A 21,900-nucleotide genomic window follows, 5' to 3' on the forward strand; every position below is an offset into this window, starting at 1 on the left:
AAGTGTACAGGAAAAGTTCAACACACTGCACATTAATTAACATTTAGGAGTTTTTACACATAAAAGGGAAGCACAGTTCAGACAATCCAAACAACTTACAGTTTGTAGACTGAGAACAAACTATGCACCCGTGTGCTTCTCTAGCACTTGTGTGACTAGTTTTATTCCAAACTTCCTTTTGTTAGACCATATACAGTATTCCCAAGATGCCACAACTGTGACTTATGTCATCTCTGGAAAACAAGATATTGTGCCACAGTTTTGGAAAAGTGCAGTTTAGCAAACCACAAAATTTGGAATTCTGCTGGACACACAACGGAAAAGCAGTATGACTTATCAGCAACCGAAACCAACTTTGGTTTGTTAGAACATCAGAAGGAGTACCTGCACTACAAAAAAGGATGTACTACCCCTTTAAATATAGTATTTTTTACTCCTGTGTGTTTGAGTTATATACATACACACATGTTTATGTAATACTGTATATACATACACACATGGACATTGTCCATCCCCCCCAAGTTATTATTAGCAAAAATGTAAGCAAAGGCCTAATTTGTGGGAAGGCCTTTAACAAATTTGGACATGTACTGTATGAGAAAAGTCTGACTGATCTATATATTTTAATTACACAAGTAGTGTAATTACTATACACCACTATAGTAGTGTGGTGTTAATCTGCAGTCAATATGGTCATGTTTTACAGACACCCAAAACCTAATGAACAAATCTCAATATGGCTAGGATCCAAAGAACTATACAACTAGTTCCATGCATCTAGTCTCATTTTTCAAACACCTTCCTTCTCTGTAATGCTCTGTGCTAAAGGGTTTTTGAAACTGAGGGAACTTTCAAAATCAGTTTGTGATATGGTGTGGGGGAGTGAACAGGAGCTCTAGTGTTCAAAGAAAAAAGGCAGCTCTCACTAAGCATAGCCAAGTCTATGGATTTATCCAACAGAGCTTTTTGGAATCTAGCCTAACAGACTAAGAATACAACTGATTGCACATAAGAGTTTAAAAATGAGTGCAAGGCCGAGTAATATGCTATATCTTGCCAAAAGAGCTTTTTTAAACCATTTAGAGAGTCTCTCTATAGCAGGAGAGCAATGTTAAGATGAGGCAGCAGCATTTCTATAAATAGCAACGCCAAGAGGAAGTTGTTGCTATGGTAGCCCTGGCCACATTTCTATTTATATTCAGAAGATACCTACTGGCATCTACTGTCCAAAAGTTAAAACTGCAGACATTAGTAAACACAAGATTATCCAATAAATCCACAATGTTAGATGCACAAAACACTATGCTAATACAATGCACCAAACACTTGGTATTTTCTGAGCTGAGAGTGGGGAGTATAAAATAATTACAGTGCAATGAATAATTTAAAACCTCAACAAGGAAAACCAATTTGTACAGAACAATGCCAGCAGGGCAACTGTGGTAGAGTTTAATCCCCTTTTAAAATAATCTAAGCTAGTGGCCATGGCCACATCTTATGACAGTACATGCCATAGATTAAATGATGCATTGTGTGAAAAAGTATTTATTTCCTCCTTCACACATTATTAATCTATGGCTTTTGCTACACAAGATGTGGCAAAAGCCACTAGCTTAGAAAATATTAAAAGAGGATTATACAAATTCATGGAAGACAAGTCTATCACTGGCTACTAGTCATAAAGGCTATACACTAGCTGCAGGATCAAAGGCAGTATGCCTTTGAATACCGGTTTCAGGGTGCAATAGCTGAAGAAATATATTTCTATCTTCCACTTGTAGGCTTCTCAGAGGCAATTGATAGGCCTCTCTGATAAACTGAATACTGGATCACATGAGCCTTATCCAGCAGGCATCATCTTATATTATTAGATTCGACATGCAACTATTTTCGAAGGCCTTTAAAGCAGTGGCAGCCAATACTTTAAAAAGTGCAACAGCATCTCTCATAGTGCTACAATGGTAGAAGGGAAGGCTGCTTACCTGTAGCAGTTGTTCTTAGAGCAGTCACCTGTGCATACACATGTAGTGGAGTTCTGAGTATGCACAAAGCCAACCATGAAAGCTTCAAGCTTTGTTGACATTGTGCTCAAGTGGAGGGGACCCTGTGCACAGTTGAGTAACTCAAGCACATGCACAATTTGAGTCCCTTTGAGGACCAACTCCTGGTTCAAGTTCTCTTCCATAAGGGAAGTTCCAATGGTTGGAGGCAGACATGAAGAACAGATGGTCAAGTGCACAAACAGTCACCCAAAGAACTATGGTTACAGTTAGCAGCCTGTGTTCCTTCTTGATCTCGGTGCAGTCACATGTAGAGAAGATGCACTGCTTTTCCTCTTTTCATAGAGATGGGTGCAGGTCAGTCATGAGAAGATGGCCAAACAAGGCACCAGTTATCATATCCAGGGCATGGCACTTTATGGAAGTCAATGGTGTATGTAGACCACGTTGCTGCATTGCAAAGTGCTAGAACAAAGTACACTCAGGCTTGTGGTAGAGGCTGAAACTGCTCTGGTGAACTCTCAAGGAGTCTGGTAGCTATTTCTTAGCCATCTAGTAAGCCAGGGATATAATCATAGTTACTCAATGACTCAGACATCCAACAGAAACATTTTGCCCTTTCAGGGGCCTTGGTAACAGATGAAGAGTTTGCTGTCTGCCCAGAATGATGCAGTTCTGTTAACATACACGACGGAGCTTGTTTAATATCCAATGCAAACAGAGCTCTTTCCCATTCTGGCTTTGAAAAAAAGACACCCAGTATTACATCCTGATTAAGCCATTTCTGCCCAACATTGCAAATATATAACAGGGACTAGATGTGTACATCTGTGGGCGGGGCAAAAATGGGTTAATGTTCATGGGGAATGCAGTGGGTTATTACATCTGATCACTTGCAGGCACTACTGTGGTTTTGATTTTAACCCATTTCTGCCTGGCCCAAAGGTATACACATTTGGTCCCTGTGGTGTATATGCAACATTGGACAGAAATTGCTTAACTAAGAGCCCATGGGGTTCTGTGCTGTTCTGAGAAGGGGAGTTTTCCCAGATGTTCCCCTTCTGTCTGGTCTCTTTAGCTAGGGACAGTAGCAGCACATAATATATTCCTCCTTTCAGCTGCTAACCCAGTAAAACTGGAAAGTGGAGAGCAGGAAGGAGTGTGTGAGTGCTAGCCACTAGGAACTAATTCCCTTGGTAAGACTGCCTTCTCCTGGTACCTACTCTGATAGATCTTGGTTTCAAGTGAGATTACACCCTGGCTTGGTCACTGAAGCATGCAGCCTCCAAACCCAAAGTTGGTGTTGATGGCTTTGCGACAAAGATGAACTGCACCAATGTTGATAACCGAGAAGGTTTTTCTGAAGGTATCTCTAGCTGATGTTTTGCCTTCTCTTTAGGGGTATCTCTGGTACCAATCACCTGCCCAGACTGGGCAATCACCTTGGTCCTGATAACTCTCTGAAGAGGATTTACGCTCCTGTCTCCTTTGAGGAAGCCAGAGATGGTGGTGTAGACTGTGGGATGGCAGATGGCACCAACACAAGAGTGAGGGCTGACTTCCAAAGTGTGGACTTGAGATGAAGTTCCCTGTTCTTTGTCTATCTGAAAAACTTTTTATACAGGATCCACACATCCATGAGGTGGTGCTCTCTCTCAGGTAGGGAAGAAAGGTGCTGTGCCTCACAATGACAAAACTTTTAAAAGGTTACCTGCTACCACACAATGCAGCAAGGTTAACCAACTTAAGATGTTTAAAAGTAATATAGTTTTTACAATATTAACAACATTACGTACAATAAATTTGAAAGCTGAGGTAAATTCTTTTTGTGAGAAGGATGAAAAGAAAATTCCTCACATTGCTGCTTTAGCACCTGTTGAAAAGAAACTGAGGGACTGGGCATTCTATCCATGCATCAAGCATGCAAACATGCATCGAGTGCCTCCTACTCAAGTGCAAGGCAGAATGCTGGACAAAGCTCTGGACCTCAAGATCAACTCTATGTACACAGAGAAATCCACAGAGATCAAAGCAGCTGTACTTATGGTAGTAAACTTTTCAAACAACTGCAAGTCCCAGTAATGAAGAAAGAGTGGAACATAATCCTGTTACACAAGGACTCACGTTAACCAGAACGTATGTTTTTCCAGATAAAACAACTCTGTATTCAAGCCACTGGCGTACCTGGGGGGGCAGATGGGGCAAATGCCCCAAGCGCCAACCCTCTGGGGCGCCTTTCGGAGCCTCGCCCCGTCCCTCCCCAGGAGGAGCGCCCAGGAGTGCTGTGGAGAGGCAGCTTGCTGCCTCTCTGTCAGCGCCTCGGTGCTGACTGAACTGCCCCCTCCCCTCCTCCTTTATAGGAGAATAGGAGACAGGCGCCCTAGAGAGGTACTGATGCTCTAGGGCGCCCATCAGAGCTGGAGCGGAAACGGCACGCGCCTCCTCCGACTTCGGAGGAGACACCTGTCGCTTCCCGGCCCAGGTCGCCTCTGCTCCACCTCTGAGGGCGTCCCTCAGAGGCAGAGGGGAAGCAGCAAGCACCCCCTCCGACTTCAGAGGGGACACGTGCCACTTCCCAGACCCCACGGAGCTTTCTGCACAGCCTTCCCCCACGGAGCCTTCCGCTTCTGGGGAAGCAGCCCAGACCGCTGCCATGGAGACCCCCGCGGTGTGGAAGGCTCCATGGAGGCTTCGGCGGCCTCCTCCATTCCCCCTTGTTTTCAAAGGGGGAACGGAGGAGGCAGCTGCATGGAAATAATTGCGGTGACGATGACGTCACCGCAATTACTTCTGGGTCAGGTGTGCGGGGGCGGAGAAGGGGGACAAAACGGGGTGTGGGGGGCAGAATACCAGGGGTTGCCCAGGTTGCGGGGACCCCCAGGAACGCCTCCGATTCAAGCTTCTGAATATCCTCAAGATACTGATTGAACATTTCAAATCAGAATCACTGTTATTTTATACTATATCATGTAAATTAATCTCATGGAACATTCAGGTTTATAAACTCCTAATAAGGTTTATAACCTCCTAATAAGCAAAACACCTTGCAACATTTTTCAGAGCAATCTGCAAGCAAGCCAGGTGGTCCTTACCGAAACTTCACAACATCTGCAGCAGGAAAACAGATTACAGGTATAACCTAATTATCCATGGATTTTTCACCCATGGTTTTATCTCAATGTGATGAAAAGGGCCCTTTAAATTAAAGGAAAAAAAGTTGTTTAACAACAGCCTTGTTAATATGAGAGGGTAGCCAGCAGACAATCCATCTATCATTCTCTCTTCAGGAACTTAGAACTGCTTCACTCCAAGGCAAGCGACCCCCTCCCTTCCCCGTGAGCATGTGAAAGAAAGCATGTGCATTCTTTCCCAGAGCTGTGTTCTGGGTGAAGGGAGGGGTTGCTGGCTTGGAGTGAAGCCTTTCTAAGCGCCTGATTGAGACTGATTGATGGATTCTCTGCCTATTGCCTCTGTCTTACATTGCAAAGGTCAGCAAAGTTATTTTCAAATCGCCTAGCACTGTTTTTTAAATGGATTTGCTTTCAAGCAATTTTTGCCATCCATGTGAGTTCTGGGAACGGAACCCTCGTGAATAACGAGACTCATCTGTAAAAGTCAGAAGACCAATGTTTTTAGAAATTGCAACACCACTGACATTACAAACAAGGGAGCACAGACAAGTTCAAGGTATCTCAGTCTGCTAGCTCAGTTGCCCATTCAGAACACCTCCTGCAGGTGATATATTTATTGGTTTTTGAAAGACAGGCCCAGGAGGCTGTCTTTTGGAAGGCTTTCAGATTGATTTGATTACCTTCTTTTCTTGTTTCTGCTGCTATGATCAATGTGTTGTTCATTAGTATTTATTGGGTCTGAGAAAAATGTACGATTTTACAATACTTTTTATATGATGTTAAGCTACTTTGTAGACTTATTCTGAAAAGCAGGTCACAAATATTTTAATAAAATACGTCAATACTCCTTGCTAATTGCATTTTCCACTGTGTAGTAAGACTAGCATTAGCATCTCTGCTAAAATTGGTTTAAAGTCCATTTTGACTGTCATGAGTTCCTTTTCCAAGGAACTTGGGAAATGTTTAATTACCAATACTGGGAGAGAGGACATGAACCTGTATTTAAAAATCACTTTCAAAAAAATCTTTACAAAAGGGAAAGCCTAGTAAGAATCCCAAAGTTATTGTTTTATACATGAGGAAGCATTTATGCACAAAGTAAGACGATGTTTGGAAGGTCAGAAAGAATTCCTTTTATTTTGCACAGAGTCAGCATTGGGGGTGTACGCTAAAGTCATCCCACAGAACGATGACACTGAGTGGCTTTACCAGCTACAAGATAAGCTTGGCCAATTCAACCACAATGCATTTAATAAAGAAATGTTTTCTTTTGTCTGTTTTAACTCTCCCAATTGAGTGTTGGGAGAGTGAGAACAAATGAACAAAAATATTTCCTTACCCAGCAGGTTATTAGTCTGTGCAACTTCTTGCCACAGGATGTGGTGATGGCATCTGGCCTAGTTGCCTTTAAAAGGGGATTGGACAGACTTCTAGGGGAAAAGTCCATCAGAGTTACAAGCCATGATGGGTATATACAACCTCCTGGTTTTAGAAGTAGATTACCTCAGAAGGCCAGGTGCAACAGAGTGGCACAAGGATGCAGGTCTCTTGTGTGCTCCTGGAGGCATCTGGTGGGTCACTGTGAGATACAGGAAGTTGGACTAGATGGACTTGTGGTCCAATCCAGTGGGGCTTTTTTATGTTCTTATAACAAGACAGACAGAAGAAAATGCTCAACCTACAGTCAGTTTCAGTTTCCAACATAAAGAATATGCATTCTAAGTATAATATTTCTCTTTGCTACACATCAGTTTAGGACTCTAGAAGGCTTGTGAGATCACAAGGTTAGCTCTCCCAGCCTTTGCCTTCCCATATGTGAAACTGACTTGTACTTAAATTCATGGGTAATACTGGTATATGCATAACTGTGCTTACAGTTATAAACTGAAGAAGCAGTGTGGGATTAGAGATGTGAAGGCCTGGAAAAAGAAAACTGGTAAAATTTGAGAAAAAACTGCCCTCCCCAGGCAATTTTCAATTCTTTCTTTGGAAAAAGCCATTTAGTTATTTGATTTTTCTCTGTAAACCGCTTTGTGAACTTTTAGTTGAAAAGCGGTATATAAATACTGTTAATAATAATAATAATAATAATAATAATAATAATAATAATAATAATAATAATAATAATAAAAGTAAAACTTTGGGGAACACTGAAAACAATTCTGATGAAATACTCTCTCTTTTGGAATAAGTGACATGATTTTTAAAAGGTTTCATTCACTCAAAATTACAGGAACTGTGTGGTATTAAGATTTGTATGCAAGATAGTCTACAAAAATAAGAACAATAATTACTATGCATACTGTAGACCAGCAATTTTCAATCTTTTTAATCTCATGGCATACTGACAAGGCACTAAAATTGTCAAGGCACACCCATCAGGTTTTTGGTAATTGCCAAGGTACACCAGGCTCACATCCATCAGCCTTACTAATAAATGTCCTTTCCCCAATTCCTTTGGCACACCTGTGGATCACTCATGGCAGACCAATGTGCCACGACACAGTGGCTGAAAATGGCTGCTGTAGACAAAACGCAGTACAGCATTCAAATCCAAGATGTATTTCTGCACCTAGAGCAGTGATGGAGAACCTATGGCATGCATGACATGGCCACAACATTTTGGGTAACATGCCAGGATTCATCCAGAGACAGCACAAAGAAAACTTTGGAGGGTGATTGCTTTCTGAAGACCTTGAGAAGTCCCAATTGGCCTAGGACAGTGTTGGCGAACCTATGGCACGCATGCCAGACGGGGCACGCAGTGCCGTCTCTGTGGGCATGCAACGCTGAGCCAGGCAGTCTGGGGAGGGGCACTGAAGCTGCGTGTCACTTTAAAGAAAACGGAGGCTTTTTCCAAGCCCCTGTGTGTTGGGAGGGCGGGCTGCTTCCCTCCGCCCCTGAGCTCACTACCCTCCTCTCCCTTCACCCCACCTGCCCCGCATTTGTTTCCCTTTTCAATTTTGTCCTCTCTGCAGGCTTAAGTCCCTGTTTTTCCCTTCCCCAACTCTCCAGCAGGCTCAGCCAATCAGCATCCAGCAGGCTTCTGGCTGTTTCAGTTGGAATGGCTCAGGACCCTTCACTGGCTGACCTCCAGCCAGTGCTGAGCTGCCCCCCTCCTCTGCCATTGCGAGTCCTTGCAGCCCGCCTTTCCCTGAGCAGCTCCCCACTCAGCGACAGAAGAGGCTTTTCCTCCACAGCACAGGCGCAGCTGGGGGTGAGCAGCGCAGCCAGAGAGAAGTCCTGTGTGTCTACTCAGAAGTAAGCCCCATTACAGTGGATGAGGATTACTCCCAGGAAAGGGTGCCTGGGATTGGAGTCTGCTCCTGTGCGTATCTACTCAGAAGTAAGCCCCATTACAGTGGATGAGGCTTACTCCCAGGAAAGAGTGCCTGGGACTGCAGCCTTGGAACCTGCTCCTGTGCATGTCTACTCAGAAGTAAGCCCCATTACAGTGGATGAAGCTTACTCCCAGGAAAAAGTGGCTGGGATTGCAGCCTTGAAGCCCACACTTGTGCATGTCTACTCAGAAGTAAGCCCCATTAGAGTCAATGAGGCTTACTCCTAGGAAAGAGTGGCTGGGATTTCAGCCTTAGAGCCCACTTCTGTGGATGGGGCTTTTTTAAAAAATATATTTTGTTGTTTGAGAAAATGAGTTGTGGCAAGGTCTTGCAGCCACCCCCTCCCCGACAATAGTTCTTTACCCAGCATGTAATTAGTCTGTGGAACTCTTTGCCACAGGAAGCAGTGATGACAACTTGCCTAGATGCCTTTAAGAAGGAATTGGACAAATTTCTAGAGAAAAAGTTCATTAAGGGTTACAAGTAATAGTGGGTAAAAGATGTTAATGTATGAGTTGTTTTTTCTAAACTAAAACCTCAATATTCAGGTTAAATTGCTGTGTTGGCACTTTGTGATAAATAAGTGGGTTTTGGGTTGCAGTCTGGGCACTCGGTCTCTAAAAGGTTAGCCATCACTGGCCTAGGAGAAGCCTCCTCCTACAGGAAGAAGGTGGACCAGTAAACAAAGCCCCCAGTTCTGATTGCTTTGTGCAGGTTAATGAAGCCACCTCATGAATGGACAACATTTAAGGTTGCAATCTTTAACTAGCACAAACAACAAAAGCCTTTGACATAAATTAAGATTTGCTGCCTAGCGTGCTGACGTTATTTTCTCTACAATCTTATTAGATGAAAGAGAAACAGAGACAGCCATTCCTTCTTCACTATATCCAGAGCTGTTTGCCTCTCTAGGTAAAACTACAGTGGTTTTTCATCAAACAATAAGACCATAGGAAACTAAAAGGAAACTATGCTACACAAAACCAATCTGCATCTTCCACAAGACTGAATAACCTTGAAGTTGTTGAATTTAAAGATATTTTGGAAAGTTACTCTCCTGGGAAATATCCTCTATTCACAAATTTGAAAGTTTTTACTTCTTTTAATATACATTTGAGAAAATGACAGCTTTACTTATTTTCATGACATTAAGCTTCCCATGTGCACCATCTTATCATACACATACATTATTGATTATAAACAAATTCACTTGGGCATTTAACTGATCAAAAAACATTTGGTTGATTCATCCTTTCTTTTCTAAATAAATGTTTTTTAAAAATATTTGATTGGTCATTCTCCCCATTCTCCATAAGAGGTTTCAACACTATCATTGTCTTGTTCCTCTTTATCCACTCTACCTTCAGTGCTTTCAACAGTTACTGAATTTCTCAACCCAAGTCCACACCCTCACAGAAGTTATAGCAAGTGGCCCACTGGAAAAAAACTTTATTCCACTAGGTTCATACCACACTGCTGCAGTCCTCAATCCCACTCTTGCTTACAAATGACATCATAATGAAATTAAGGTGCCAAGCTGCCATCTATACTCTTACATCCATAGCCTAATACAGGGGTGTCCAAAGTTTTTGGCAGGAGGGCTACATCAGCTCTCTGACATTGTGTCGGGGGGGGGCGGGGAAAAAAGAATTAATTTGCATTTAAAATTTGAATAAATTTACATAAGTTTACATAAATGAATATATTTAAGATGAACTTATATGAATGAATGAAGGTCTTGCAACAGCTCAAGGTTTATAAAAGGGCTTTGCACAAAGTAAGGCTGGCCTTTCCTTTGCTGCTGCTACTGCATCACAGATGTGAAACAGCAAACAGTGGAGGGAGTCCTCATCCCACAGCTCATGCAAGAGGTCAAACAGTAGCCCTCACACTGAGAGCAGTTGCATCGGGCCAGTGTGGGCTCCAACAAATCTCTGGAGGGCCAGAAGCTCATTGGAGACTGGGGGCTCCCTGAGGGTTACATTGAGAGGCCTCAAGGGCCACAAGTGGCCCCAGGGCTGGGGTTTGGGCACCCCTGGTAATATGTTGTGAAGCTAAGTTCAAAACACAGGCAGTTACCTGATCAGTTACCTGATCAACCCTACATACACAGTTAAGCTTAGATAGCAGACATATAAACCCATTAGAACACAATTTTAAATCCAGGCCTGCCATAGTTAAGGAAAACCTTATTGTTAAGTCGGTTGTTTCTTAACTACCATGACATTTGTAAAATCATGAATTTAATTTTTTTTTTAAAATCACTTTCATTTAGTTTAAAATAGCTGCACAGCACAGAAACTAAGTCAAGATCAGTATATAGTCAAGGTGAAACAGAACTCCAGAACATCTCCTACAGCAGGATCTCTCAGATACTGCCCTTGAAACTTTTATTTTTTCAAAAAACCGTAGCTAAAAAGAAGCATCAATCTTAACAGGAGGCAAACTGAGAATTTGCCTGGGGATATGTTATTGCCTAGAGTTAGGCCATTGTCAGCCCAATCCTAACCAACTTTTCAGCACTCATGCAGCCGTAATACAGCCCTGATGTAAGGGAACAAACATTAGCGTACCTTGAGGAGGCTTCCATGACCCCCCCCCCCACTGCAGGATGCAAGACACATCCCATTGGCACAACTACATCGGAATTGGTAAGTCAGTAAGGATTGGGCTGTGTCTTTCCCATCAGCTGCTTGAGAGATCATATGTAGCTCACAGTATTTTAAGGCTGCGATCCTATGCAAATTTACCAGGCAATAAGACTTACAGAACACAGTGGAGCTTCTGAGTAAACTTGCAAAGGTTTGGATTTTAATACACCTTTTATAATTATCCAAAATATTTTAAACCCATGCTTTAATTTTATACATTTGTTTCAAACTATTGCAACCACACCAAAAGTTTGAAATGAAATGAACTGGAATTTAAATTAGGTTTAAAAAGTTTCAATATAGGACTAAATAGCAGATCTTAAGTGCAGCCGACTTCAACTTTATGCAGTCAGCAAAACAAAAAAATTGTTTAAATAGTGTAGGTGATTCACCTGCCATTCCACTTACTAAATGCATGCCTAAGAGTGTGAAGCCAGAGAATGAAGCTGCTGTTCCCTCAGTCAGTTTCAGTTCCTGCCCATTTCTTGTAATTTTTAGAGACAGCATATATTTCTGAATGCAAGGAATTTTCATGGCAATTTTGAGTTTATGCAATTTTAGCTTTACACACCGTTTCTAGAATATAACCCTCAAGTAAGACAAGGGTTAACTGTATGTTCTTGGTTGGGTGTGGTTATGGCAACATGACAAGTTTCTGCACTTCAAAATTTACTACTACACAAAACCAATGATGTTCAGGTCCTTTTGGGACACACTCTGCCTTCAACTGCAGAAAAAACCTAATAAGTAAGAATAACCACTTTTCAGAGAACACTTTTCAGCATTTCCAGGCGTCTACACAATTTTAAAATAGGCCATATCATTGGCAAAAAGACAGTCACATGTGACGATTGTATCTGTACTGAAAGTCAGTCAAGTACTCGTACAAAAGACAAGCAAGAAGAGAATTGACATACTGAGCAGGCTTGAAAACGACTACTCACCTGGTTCCAGAAGACTAGAAAGAGTTTGGAATCAGAAAAATATGATTCTTTTTCATTCACACCATGTGCCAAAATGACTAACTCAAGTATTTGTGAACAGGTGAGCTAGAAACTTTCTGGTAAAGATATTGAACTACAAAGATATTGAGCTGTAGCACTAGGCCAAGCCAGTATCATTTATTCAGCACCATCAATGTACAGAGGGATACTCACAGCAAAGACAAGTCCCTACCTCAAGAGTTTACTATTTAGACCAGGGAGGAGACTAAGATGAGACAATGAAACTTCAATGAGGAGAAGGTTGCAATAGTCAAGGCAAAAGATGACCAAGGCGTACAGTATGTGATAGACAAACAGGAAGGGCTGGATTCTTGCAATACTGTGAAGGAAGAAGTGACATGATTTAGTGACAAACCAAAAATGGTGAATAAAGGAGAGAAAGGAGTCAAGCCTTCATTTCTGTTCAACAGGGTAGATGGAGCCATTGTCAAAGGATAAAAACAGAGTGCAAGGCAAGGAAGGCTTGGGAGGGAAAGATAAGAAGTTTAGTCTTGGACTATCTGCATTTAAGATGGTGACAAAGCACCAAAGCTCAAATATCATACAAGCACAGTTGGTGATGCAGAACTGGAGTGACAGAGAGAGGTAGAGCTGGGTACTATCTGCATATAAGTAGTACTGAAAGTTATGGGATTTGATGAGGTCGTCTAGTGACAGTGTATAGAAAGAGAAGAACAAGGCTAAAGAACGGAGTCCTGAGGGACTCCAAAAACAAGGGGGAAAGATGAAGAGAAGGATCCTTCTGTGAAAACATGGAAGAACTTACAAGTAGGAAGAGAACCAATTCAGTTTCAAAAATCTAAGCCATAAAGGGTGTCAAGATACAGAGAGTGATCAACTGTATCAGAGAGGCTATGTGCATGGTCATCTATCCAATTAAGCTACCTGGGCCAATAGTTATTCCAAAACCCCTTAAATTCTGTTCATAAATTATATTTTCATTATTCAGTACTCTAGAAGGGTGCATAGCTTTGCACACAGGGCAACAGGGAAATTATTACCGGTTAGACTATTTCATCTGAATCCAGGAAACAGGATTATTCCAGCACACTATATGACCTTCACAGCACACACAAATGCAGTAAATATTGTGCACAAATGATAACCTCATACTTCAAGTCCATGGTTGGGATATAGTTTACAACTATAAAGCTCCATGGTAGCACAAGTATCCACCTACATAAATCTGAATAACTGGGGACAAGTTTTTAAAATAGCCACCCACCCACTATTTAGCTGTGCACAAACAGAAACAGAAATCAGTTGAGACAGCACTGTAAATACTGATGTACCTTAAATTAGTGGCAGTTTCTCTCCTAAAAGAAAAAAAATCCTCCAAGAAGAAATAACTGGATGAGATTGTCAGTAATTATTTATAAATATTTATGCCTATAAACCTATAAACTGCAGTACTAAGAATACATTTCTGTAGTTGGAAACATAGGCTTTTGCTAGTTTTAACAGTAAGGTTTATAGAACTACTGGTTTTCAGAGCTTCAAACACTGCTTACTTCAATCTTGTATTCTTCCAGTTTAGGTTCATACATTAATGCCTTCAGTGCAGAAAGATGTAATATCAATCAATCAGATTTGTACCCATTCTGGCAACAAGTACACCTGCTGGAATGGAAAGAATTATGGAAAATGATCTGTCTCCAGGATCCCACCCCCCTTTACTACCACTACCACTCGACAGGGAAACAAAGCTAATACAAAACATCACCATCAGCTATTCTGGACTTGTTACTGTGTGGGCAATAAGATCTGCTTATCAGTCTCACAAATATTTTGAATTGCCTTGTGAAAACCATAATGACAGAGAAGTGGAATAAAAATTGTAAAATAAAAATAGGTGCTAAAAGGACTTTCAGAAAACTGTCTAGCATTTTTTATCATGCAAGAACTCCAACATTTGCTTCTTGCCCAGCTAGAAATCGATTGTAGCCTTTTGACAACTTCTATGCTAAATTAAGTGCACAATACAACATGGAATGTAATGTGCAAGTGTACACAGAATGCTCATCTGCTTTTTGCCTCCCATTCCTATAGTCCCCTAATATCTAACATGGAATTTATGGTTTCCTTTGGACTGGGTCATGTTGGGGTATGTTGACTGTTTCGGAGGTCAGCTCATACCTGCTTAGATTCACCCATTTTAAATATACAGTGAGTTTTCTAGAGATAAGCATTTCATGGTTTGAGATAGAAACGAGTGGAACAGAAAAGCATGAATGCAAGGATACAACCAATGAATACTCAATCGTTACAATGGCAGATTCCCAAGTTTAATGCAAGATTTCTGTTCCATCCACAAGTTGAAGCAATATATTTACCTCTTTTCAAATTCAGATTAAATTAATAAATGACTGCCATCTGCCTCAGACAGTCACTACAAGTGTGCAGAATATTAAAGTTACATGAAGTCAAGATCAACGAATGTAGCAGTGCAGACAGGACCCAAGAGAGTTAGCTCAATGTAAAATAACTCTTTTTAAACTACATGTAGCACACGACAAAGAGCATTTATTCAGAAAGCCAAGGTTTGAACATGAAAGTATGCATTTGCTTTCAAAGTAGAGGAAATTTGTGTGCACATGTGTAAATCATATCTCTGGACTTAAGGAAGATAACCGTATTTTTTAACTGCTGCTCTTTCCAATGCAGAGACCAGCATGTTCCAGGACTCACAACAGCTGCAGTAGTCTGCATACATATGCTATTAGCTGCACAGGCTACAGTACAGTTCTCCACACTTGGTATCTTGAGCCTACGCAGGTAAGGTAGGTTACATCTGCTTACAATGTACTTCAGAAGTACCGTAGTTTGCAAGCTCTTGCAAGCTTTTGACAGTTCCACATGGATTGTATAACTGCTTGGATATAGCTGCCTGTGTGAAAAGTTGGGACAATAGAAAAAAATGCTAGAATGAATATACAGGTAGACCCTCGTTATTCACGAGGGTTTTGTTCTTGGAACCCTTGTGAATACTGAATTTCGCATGAAATGAAGTCATGCAAAATTCGGGGTCTACCCAACTCCGAATGCGCCCAGAGCCTTCCTCTGGTCACGTCCAGAGCTGTTCTGAAACCTGTGGAGGCCTCGGTACAGTTCCAGTCACCTCTGAAGGGCTCAGCTGGAGCCAAGTCTTGCTCCATGCAGGTCCTGGGGACATGTGTTGAATCAGATTCAAGAATGGAAATTTCGTGAATAAAGAGAATAAAGAGCCTCCACCTGAATACAACTCCTCTCCCCTGGCTAATGATCAGACATCCACCATTTAAAAGGTGCCTCTTTACTTTGGTAGTTTACATAATTGTTATATTTTAAACAGAAATTTGCTTATTTTGTAGAGTCATAATGGTAATGTAGTGATTTCCATGATGGACTAAACTATCCACAGTTCCCCATTAGGTTCATCTTTGACATCAGACAGACTTTTGGGTAAGAGCATTTCTGATTTTCACATTATGTTCCAATTAAATAAATCCCTTAGCTTTCTTTGCCTATTCAATAATCTACACACAAATATACTAAATTGAAGTATGTTTTTCATATTTATTTTTCCAGTAAGATTTCTTTTTACAAGTTCTAAGAATGCCTTTTGGATACAGACAGCCTTTCTAACAAGTCCACAAAATTACTAGCTTATTTGCTCATGCAGATTATATCAATTATTTGTGGATCATCAACAGCCGTGGGGTTGGGTGTGGGCATGTGGATAATCACCTACTGCTTTCTGTTAACAAAAGGTCTTCCTGCCTCATCACTTGAAGGAAAAATTCTTTCCACCCAGGTATGGGTGGCAGGGACAGACTCCCCTATAACAGGCCAAAGCCAGCACATGGAGAATGGACTCAGCCTTCTGGGGCTGTCCCAATATTGCTAAGAACAGCAGACCAAAATGGAAGTTGGTTAGAAATGGAGAAGACTGCCATCATCACCCTACATCTCCAGACACACTATGGCTGCAATCCTGTCCACACTTGCCTGGGAATTAGCCCCATTGACTATCATGATGCTTATTTCTGAGTAGACATGCATAGAATTGAGTTTCATGAAGGCTACGGGCGCAATCCTATCCTGTTGCACTATATCCAGCACAGGATTGTGGCCATAAGGGGGCTCAGCCAGAGGCAAGGGGAAACATTTTCCTTTACCTCTGGGTAAGGGCTGCTGGCGCCTATGGGTCTCCTCAGACTTACACCACCTCTTGAGGTGGCACAAGTCTGAGGAGAGCAGAGTGGCTTGAAGCCGCTCCCATTTCCCCAGGAAAAGGGATTGGGATCCTGCATAACTGCTGGATCCCAGCGCCCCTTCCTGCTCCCCGCTCACCCCCGGGGCTTCCCACTACCCACCCTCCCCCCTGCCAAGAACACCTCTCTCCCACCTCCTCCCCGCCTCTCCCCCGCCAACCTGTCTTCCTTGAGTTGGCCCAGCCGGGCCAACGCAAGACTTGGCGGGGAAGCTGCCATGGAGGCTGGATACAGCCTCCGTATGTCGGCGCATCTCCTTGCACCAATGTGGCTTCCTCCTGAGGCGCAAGGGACTTGCTCTGACCCAAACCTGGGTCAGGATTGCATCCTAGATCTAATATCCAAGGCCTCCTCTCACTTGTTCTCCCTTACATCACTGGGACTTGCGCTGGCCCAAACCCAGGTCAGGATTGAACCCTAGGTCTAATATCAAGGCCTACTCTCACTTGTTTGTCCCTTACATCACCTGATTGCCTGCCTCCTGATAGCAAAGTGACTTCAAGGTAGTGCTAGAAACCATTTTAAGTGGCCTGGCAATACATTACCTTGAAGTCACTGCCTGCCTTGACCCCAGCTGCCAGAAAACAGTCAAATACGTAGATGGGCAATAGGAGGGCACAGGGAAGAAAACTCATACTGCTTTGTCCTATGCCTGCCTGTTCCCATTTGTCCTTATTTACCTGAAATAAAGATTATATAGGTGCATGAACAGCAAATTAGCCCAGGTTCTGCATCATAATAAACAATCCTAGAGTAGGAAATGTATCTTCTGGAATAAAGCATATATCTGCTTATCTTCACATGATGAGTCAATATTCTAATTCATTTTAAAAGCCTTTCCTCTTTTAAAAGGGTTCTGTAATGCTGACATCTGATCTCAATTACAGTTCCTTTTATTCACAATAGGGTACAAGTTTATAAATCAGAGGTTCCCAAACTGGGGTGTTGCGACACTTCTAGCCAGGGAAACTCTGTCACTGCCTCCTTAAGGGGTAGGGTAGCAGCAGCAATGCAATCACTACAATTGCACCGCTGCCAGAGACAGAATGGTTTTTCCTACTTACCTGGGGGTAAGTATGGCTCTCAGAAGGTCCAGGGAACCTGCATGCCTCCAAACTGCTGTAAATAGCAAAGAAAAAAAGGCAACTTCTGGTTTCACTACAAAAACTGGAAGTTGACTACTTTTGCTATTTACAGCAGTTTGGAGGCATGGAGAGGGCTGCAGAGGACTGTCTCAAATTTTACAACTAAGGAATGCAATTACATTGCCACATCTACACAGACCACATAAGAGCACCCAAATAAATTATCTAAACATACAGAAAGGACAAGACAGGTTAACCTTCACTGTCTTTCAGGTACTGCAGCATGCCCTTGGCATACTTGATCAATGCTTTCAGTGAAAGCTGCATATCAAGAACATGATCACCAACTTTAATTCCCTGAGAACTATCCATAAACTATATATGACTTCTGAGCCACATTATAGCCACCAGTGCTATATGACTACAAATTCAAGACCCGGCCAAGGACTTGATGCTGACTTGAAAAATAATATTCAATTTGAGTTGGGCTATTAGCATAGAGCTACTACAGAAATTGCAAGTTCTTATATATTGCAAAAACTTACCAACTCTTGTACGTACACATAATTTCACTTCATTTGCATGATCAACTGAATGAAGAGGAACACTATGAAGCATACCAAATACAATCTAGAATAAAGTAGGCACCAACTAAAAAGGGTTCAAAAGCGCACAATGCCCAACCCCTTAGTCCCCATACTACCCTATAACTAAACCTATTTACACAATAAATCTTCCCCAATATTTCTATGTATACATCTCTTACCCCTTCCTCTTGTCTCCCATGTATTACTTTCAGATGGTGAGATTTCAAATTGGGGACCTTTCTGACATTCTTTGTTTTTAATGCGCATGTAAACTACCATACATGTATGTGGTTCCACTTACTTACATAAATAAAACCAGATGAGACAATGATTCCTTATGGGGCTCTAACACAGTACTTTGTGAATGAGATTTTCCAGGGTTTGTAATACAACAGGTCATTCAACAGGTCATTCATCTAAAGCTAAGGATCTCCTATAACTTCCTTAATGATAACACTTAACACTGATATAGTGTTTCCTGAGTGTGCAAAGCACTTCTCATGTGTTGTGACAGTTCAGGAAGGAGAGTATTATTATCCCCATATTGCAGCTGGGGAGTCAAGGCTGAGAGGGAGTGGCTTTCCTAAGGCCACCTAGGGAGCTCATGGCAGAGACCATCTGAAAAGAAGTGCTGATTTGCAGCTTAGGCTCCAAGCCACTGCACAAGCACCAGCTCATAGGAGTACATCATACTCTAACTCCTGCTGACTTGCCAAAGAGGCACCTTGGTAGTTGTCTTACATTTAGTAATGGTCCCAATTCATGACAGCATAGCATGCCACACTGCGGTTGCTGCTGAAATCACTTGCATTTTTTAAAGATTCTGAGCCCCTCCTGGAACAAAGAACCATCCACTTATTCCTTCTTCTATATAAACCTTTTTGATACTTTGTTGAAAACTGATATATAAATACTCTATTAACAAGAATTTCCAGCACACTGCTCCCTCCCAATCCCTAAAATGCAAGTTAGCAGCAGAAGTGGCATTGGACATGGGAGGGGGAGAGTAGGCTTGAGAAAGTGTAAGGAACGACATAGGAGGCGATCGGTTTCAGAAGAATAGCTACTGCACCATCACTCACCTGGAACAGCAACAGCATGACAGGAAAGGAAGGTTATGCTACTGCATATGGGGAGTCACTCCTTTCAGAGTACGGTGTTGCACTGAGAGTTTTTCCAAACATTAGACAAACACCGATTCATCATATCAAATGCCCGCCATGAAAACTGTGCAGATGCCCATGCTCACTGGCACAACAGACAGGCATGATGGTCCAGTTTCTAGTTAGGGCTACAATGAGGCATCACCAGTTGATTCTTGTCCATTGAAGTATGTTTCTCCCATCATGCACAGTATCAATGCTAGATAAGCCACTGGGGATGCTATTATCTGGTGGATGCAACCTCAGTGTCACTGAAATCAAGCAAGGAATTCTCCAAGGTAGGACTTCCGTATTACTGTCCTTTGATTTACTTTGTTTAGAATTAGGACATGCCTGCTTTTATCTACTCAGACTTTTATTTTAATTGACTAGGTATTTGATACATTAGTGCTTCAGAATGATTTGTTGTTTTTTTTAAATCATAAGAACCTTTATAGTTTTTTAAATCATAAGAACCTTTAAAGTATTTGCCTTAAATTAACTATGAAAGTAAATGCAAATGAACATATCATATTATCAATCAAAAAAAGGATTTGCAATCTAAAAACAATGTGGAATTCAAACATTACAATTCATTCCTAGTGCAAAAAAAAATTATATCCTGAGGGAATACTATGATCTGGTCTTATACAGGAATTGTCTGTAGGTGTCACACACACAGCTTTTGGCATCACCACAGTGATGCTAGTCTTCATATTAAATCCTTAACTACCACCCACAAACAACATATAGGTAAACAGCAAAAACACTAAAGAAGTTGGGATAAAATGCATCAAATGTTTACTACATTTTTTTGTAATAAGTGCAAAAATGTTTTGCATCTATTTAAACACAGTATGCTGGTTTCCGCTGGGCTACAGTCAAACCTGTCGGAACTTACAAAACTATTAAAACACATAGTAACAAGTTATCTTTCCTGGAGTATCATCCTCCCACAGTTTGCTAAAACCCTGCGTGAAACTCAGCCTACAAACCTCTCCGTCACTCGATAAGAGTTAACTCTTAAACTCTTCCTTTATGTAAAGAGAAACACACTTTATACACACACATTCATAACATTAAATACTGAAGTGCTTGCCCAGAAATATCTATTTCCACAAAAGCAGCAAACATCAGGGGGAAAGGTCAGGGAGTTTTCTATGGCACCATCACAAATGAGGGAGGGAAGAAGCCAGAAAGAAGACCAGGAGGAAACACACACTTAATGTACCACACAAATCCCAGCAGAGTTTGCATCACTTATGCAGCTGTCTCCTGCTTTGCTCCAAACACCAAGGCCGTGAAAACAGCATTTCATCCCAAAAGGTCTATGAGTTTATGAGAACAAAAAATTGTGTGTGTGTGGGGGGGGGGGTGATTGATGGTGGTGCAAGTCCTGTGTCCGTGTGCATGTGTGGTGATGGTGGTGCATGTCCTCTCTGTGTGTGTGGCAGAGTGGTGATGGTGGTACAAGTTCTGTGTGTGTGTGGAGCGGGGTAATGATGGTGGTGTAAACCCAGAGAGAGAGAATGTGTGTGTGTGGTGATGGTGGTGCAAGCCCTGTGTGGGGTGGGGTGGGTGGGCATGGTTGTGCAAATTCTGAGTGTGTGCAGAGTGGGGTGGTGATGCAAGCCCAGAGTGTGTGTGTGTGTGGGGGGGGGTGATGGTGGTGCAAGCCCTGTATATATGTGTGTGTGTGTGGCAGGGTGGTGATGGTAGTGCAAGCCCAGAGTGTGTGAGTGGTGGTGGTGGTGGTGGTGCAAGCCCTGTGTGTGTGTGTGGTGACGATGGTGCAAGCCCAGAGCGGCGCTCGTTCTTCCCCTCCTTCCTCGGGCAGCCTGGCCGAGTGCAGAGGACGCACTTGGGGAGCAGGCTGAGGAGAGGGCGGGGCGGCGAGCGCGGCCGGGCTGCGGGCTCTGCAGGGACCACTGAGCCTGGCGGTCCCTCTGCAGCTGCCCCAGCCTGCCCGAGACAGGCGGGTTAACCAGCTTACTTTCTAAGCCTCCGCAGCGAGATGCAGCCGCAGCAGGCCCACCAGGCTGTCAGGGCCGGTGGCGCACAGCCCCCTCCGCAGCGACCGGGCCTGTCCGGGCAGGGGAAGCTGTCAGTGCCGCAGCCAGGCTAGGCCGCGGGGCCTGCCGCTGGCCGTCCCGGTGCACCCGGGGGGGAGGGGCCGCCGCCGCCGCCTCCCCCCCCCCCAGCAGGTCGCCCGCCCGCCCGCCCGCACTCACCGCTCTCGATCTCGTTGCCCTTCTTGGCGGTGGCGGCGTTCCCCATGGCCGGGCCGGGGCGAGCGGGGGCAGGTGGGGTCGCTCCGTCCGTCCAGCGGGGGAAGGACGGGAGTCCCGAGCGCGCGAGGGGTCGTGGCTGGGCTGGGCTGGCGGCCTCGCTCCCGCGCCGGGCGCTCGGCCTTCCGCGCTCTCCGGGTCTTCGGGCAGCCTCAGTGTTGTTGTTGGAGGAGAAGCGCCGTCCCCCGGCTGGCTGGCTGGCTGGCTCGCTCCCCGCCTCGCTCACACACGGCGGAAATGACGGCCGCCCAGGCGCCTCCTCCTTCGCGGCCGCTGCCTCGCGCGCTCCGCCGGCCCGGCCCTCGCCCGCCCGGGGCGACCGTGTCCCGGCCTCGCCTGAAGCCACGAACGCCGCCGGCCCGTCCCCACTTCCCTCCGAGTCGGCCCCACTGGCTCAAATGGGACTTGCTTCTGAGGA

At 43.4% G+C, this 21,900-nt stretch overlaps 1 protein-coding gene across 1 annotated transcript in view; it reads right to left on the reverse strand.

The window, feature by feature from the left end:
- PRKACB (protein kinase cAMP-activated catalytic subunit beta) overlaps positions 1-21,679 on the reverse strand; it is a 79,477-nt gene extending 57,798 nt beyond the window's left edge. Inside the window, exon 1 of the mRNA XM_066626543.1 lies at positions 21,426-21,679. Coding sequence (XP_066482640.1) covers positions 21,426-21,471 — 46 coding nt within the window. The 5' untranslated portion in view covers positions 21,472-21,679. The remainder of the gene's footprint in view (positions 1-21,425) is intronic.
- Positions 21,680-21,900: the final 221 nt, after the last annotated feature.

This window comes from Tiliqua scincoides, chromosome 4 (genome assembly GCF_035046505.1).
Source record: "Tiliqua scincoides isolate rTilSci1 chromosome 4, rTilSci1.hap2, whole genome shotgun sequence".
Classification (NCBI taxonomy): Eukaryota; Metazoa; Chordata; class Lepidosauria; order Squamata; family Scincidae; genus Tiliqua; species Tiliqua scincoides.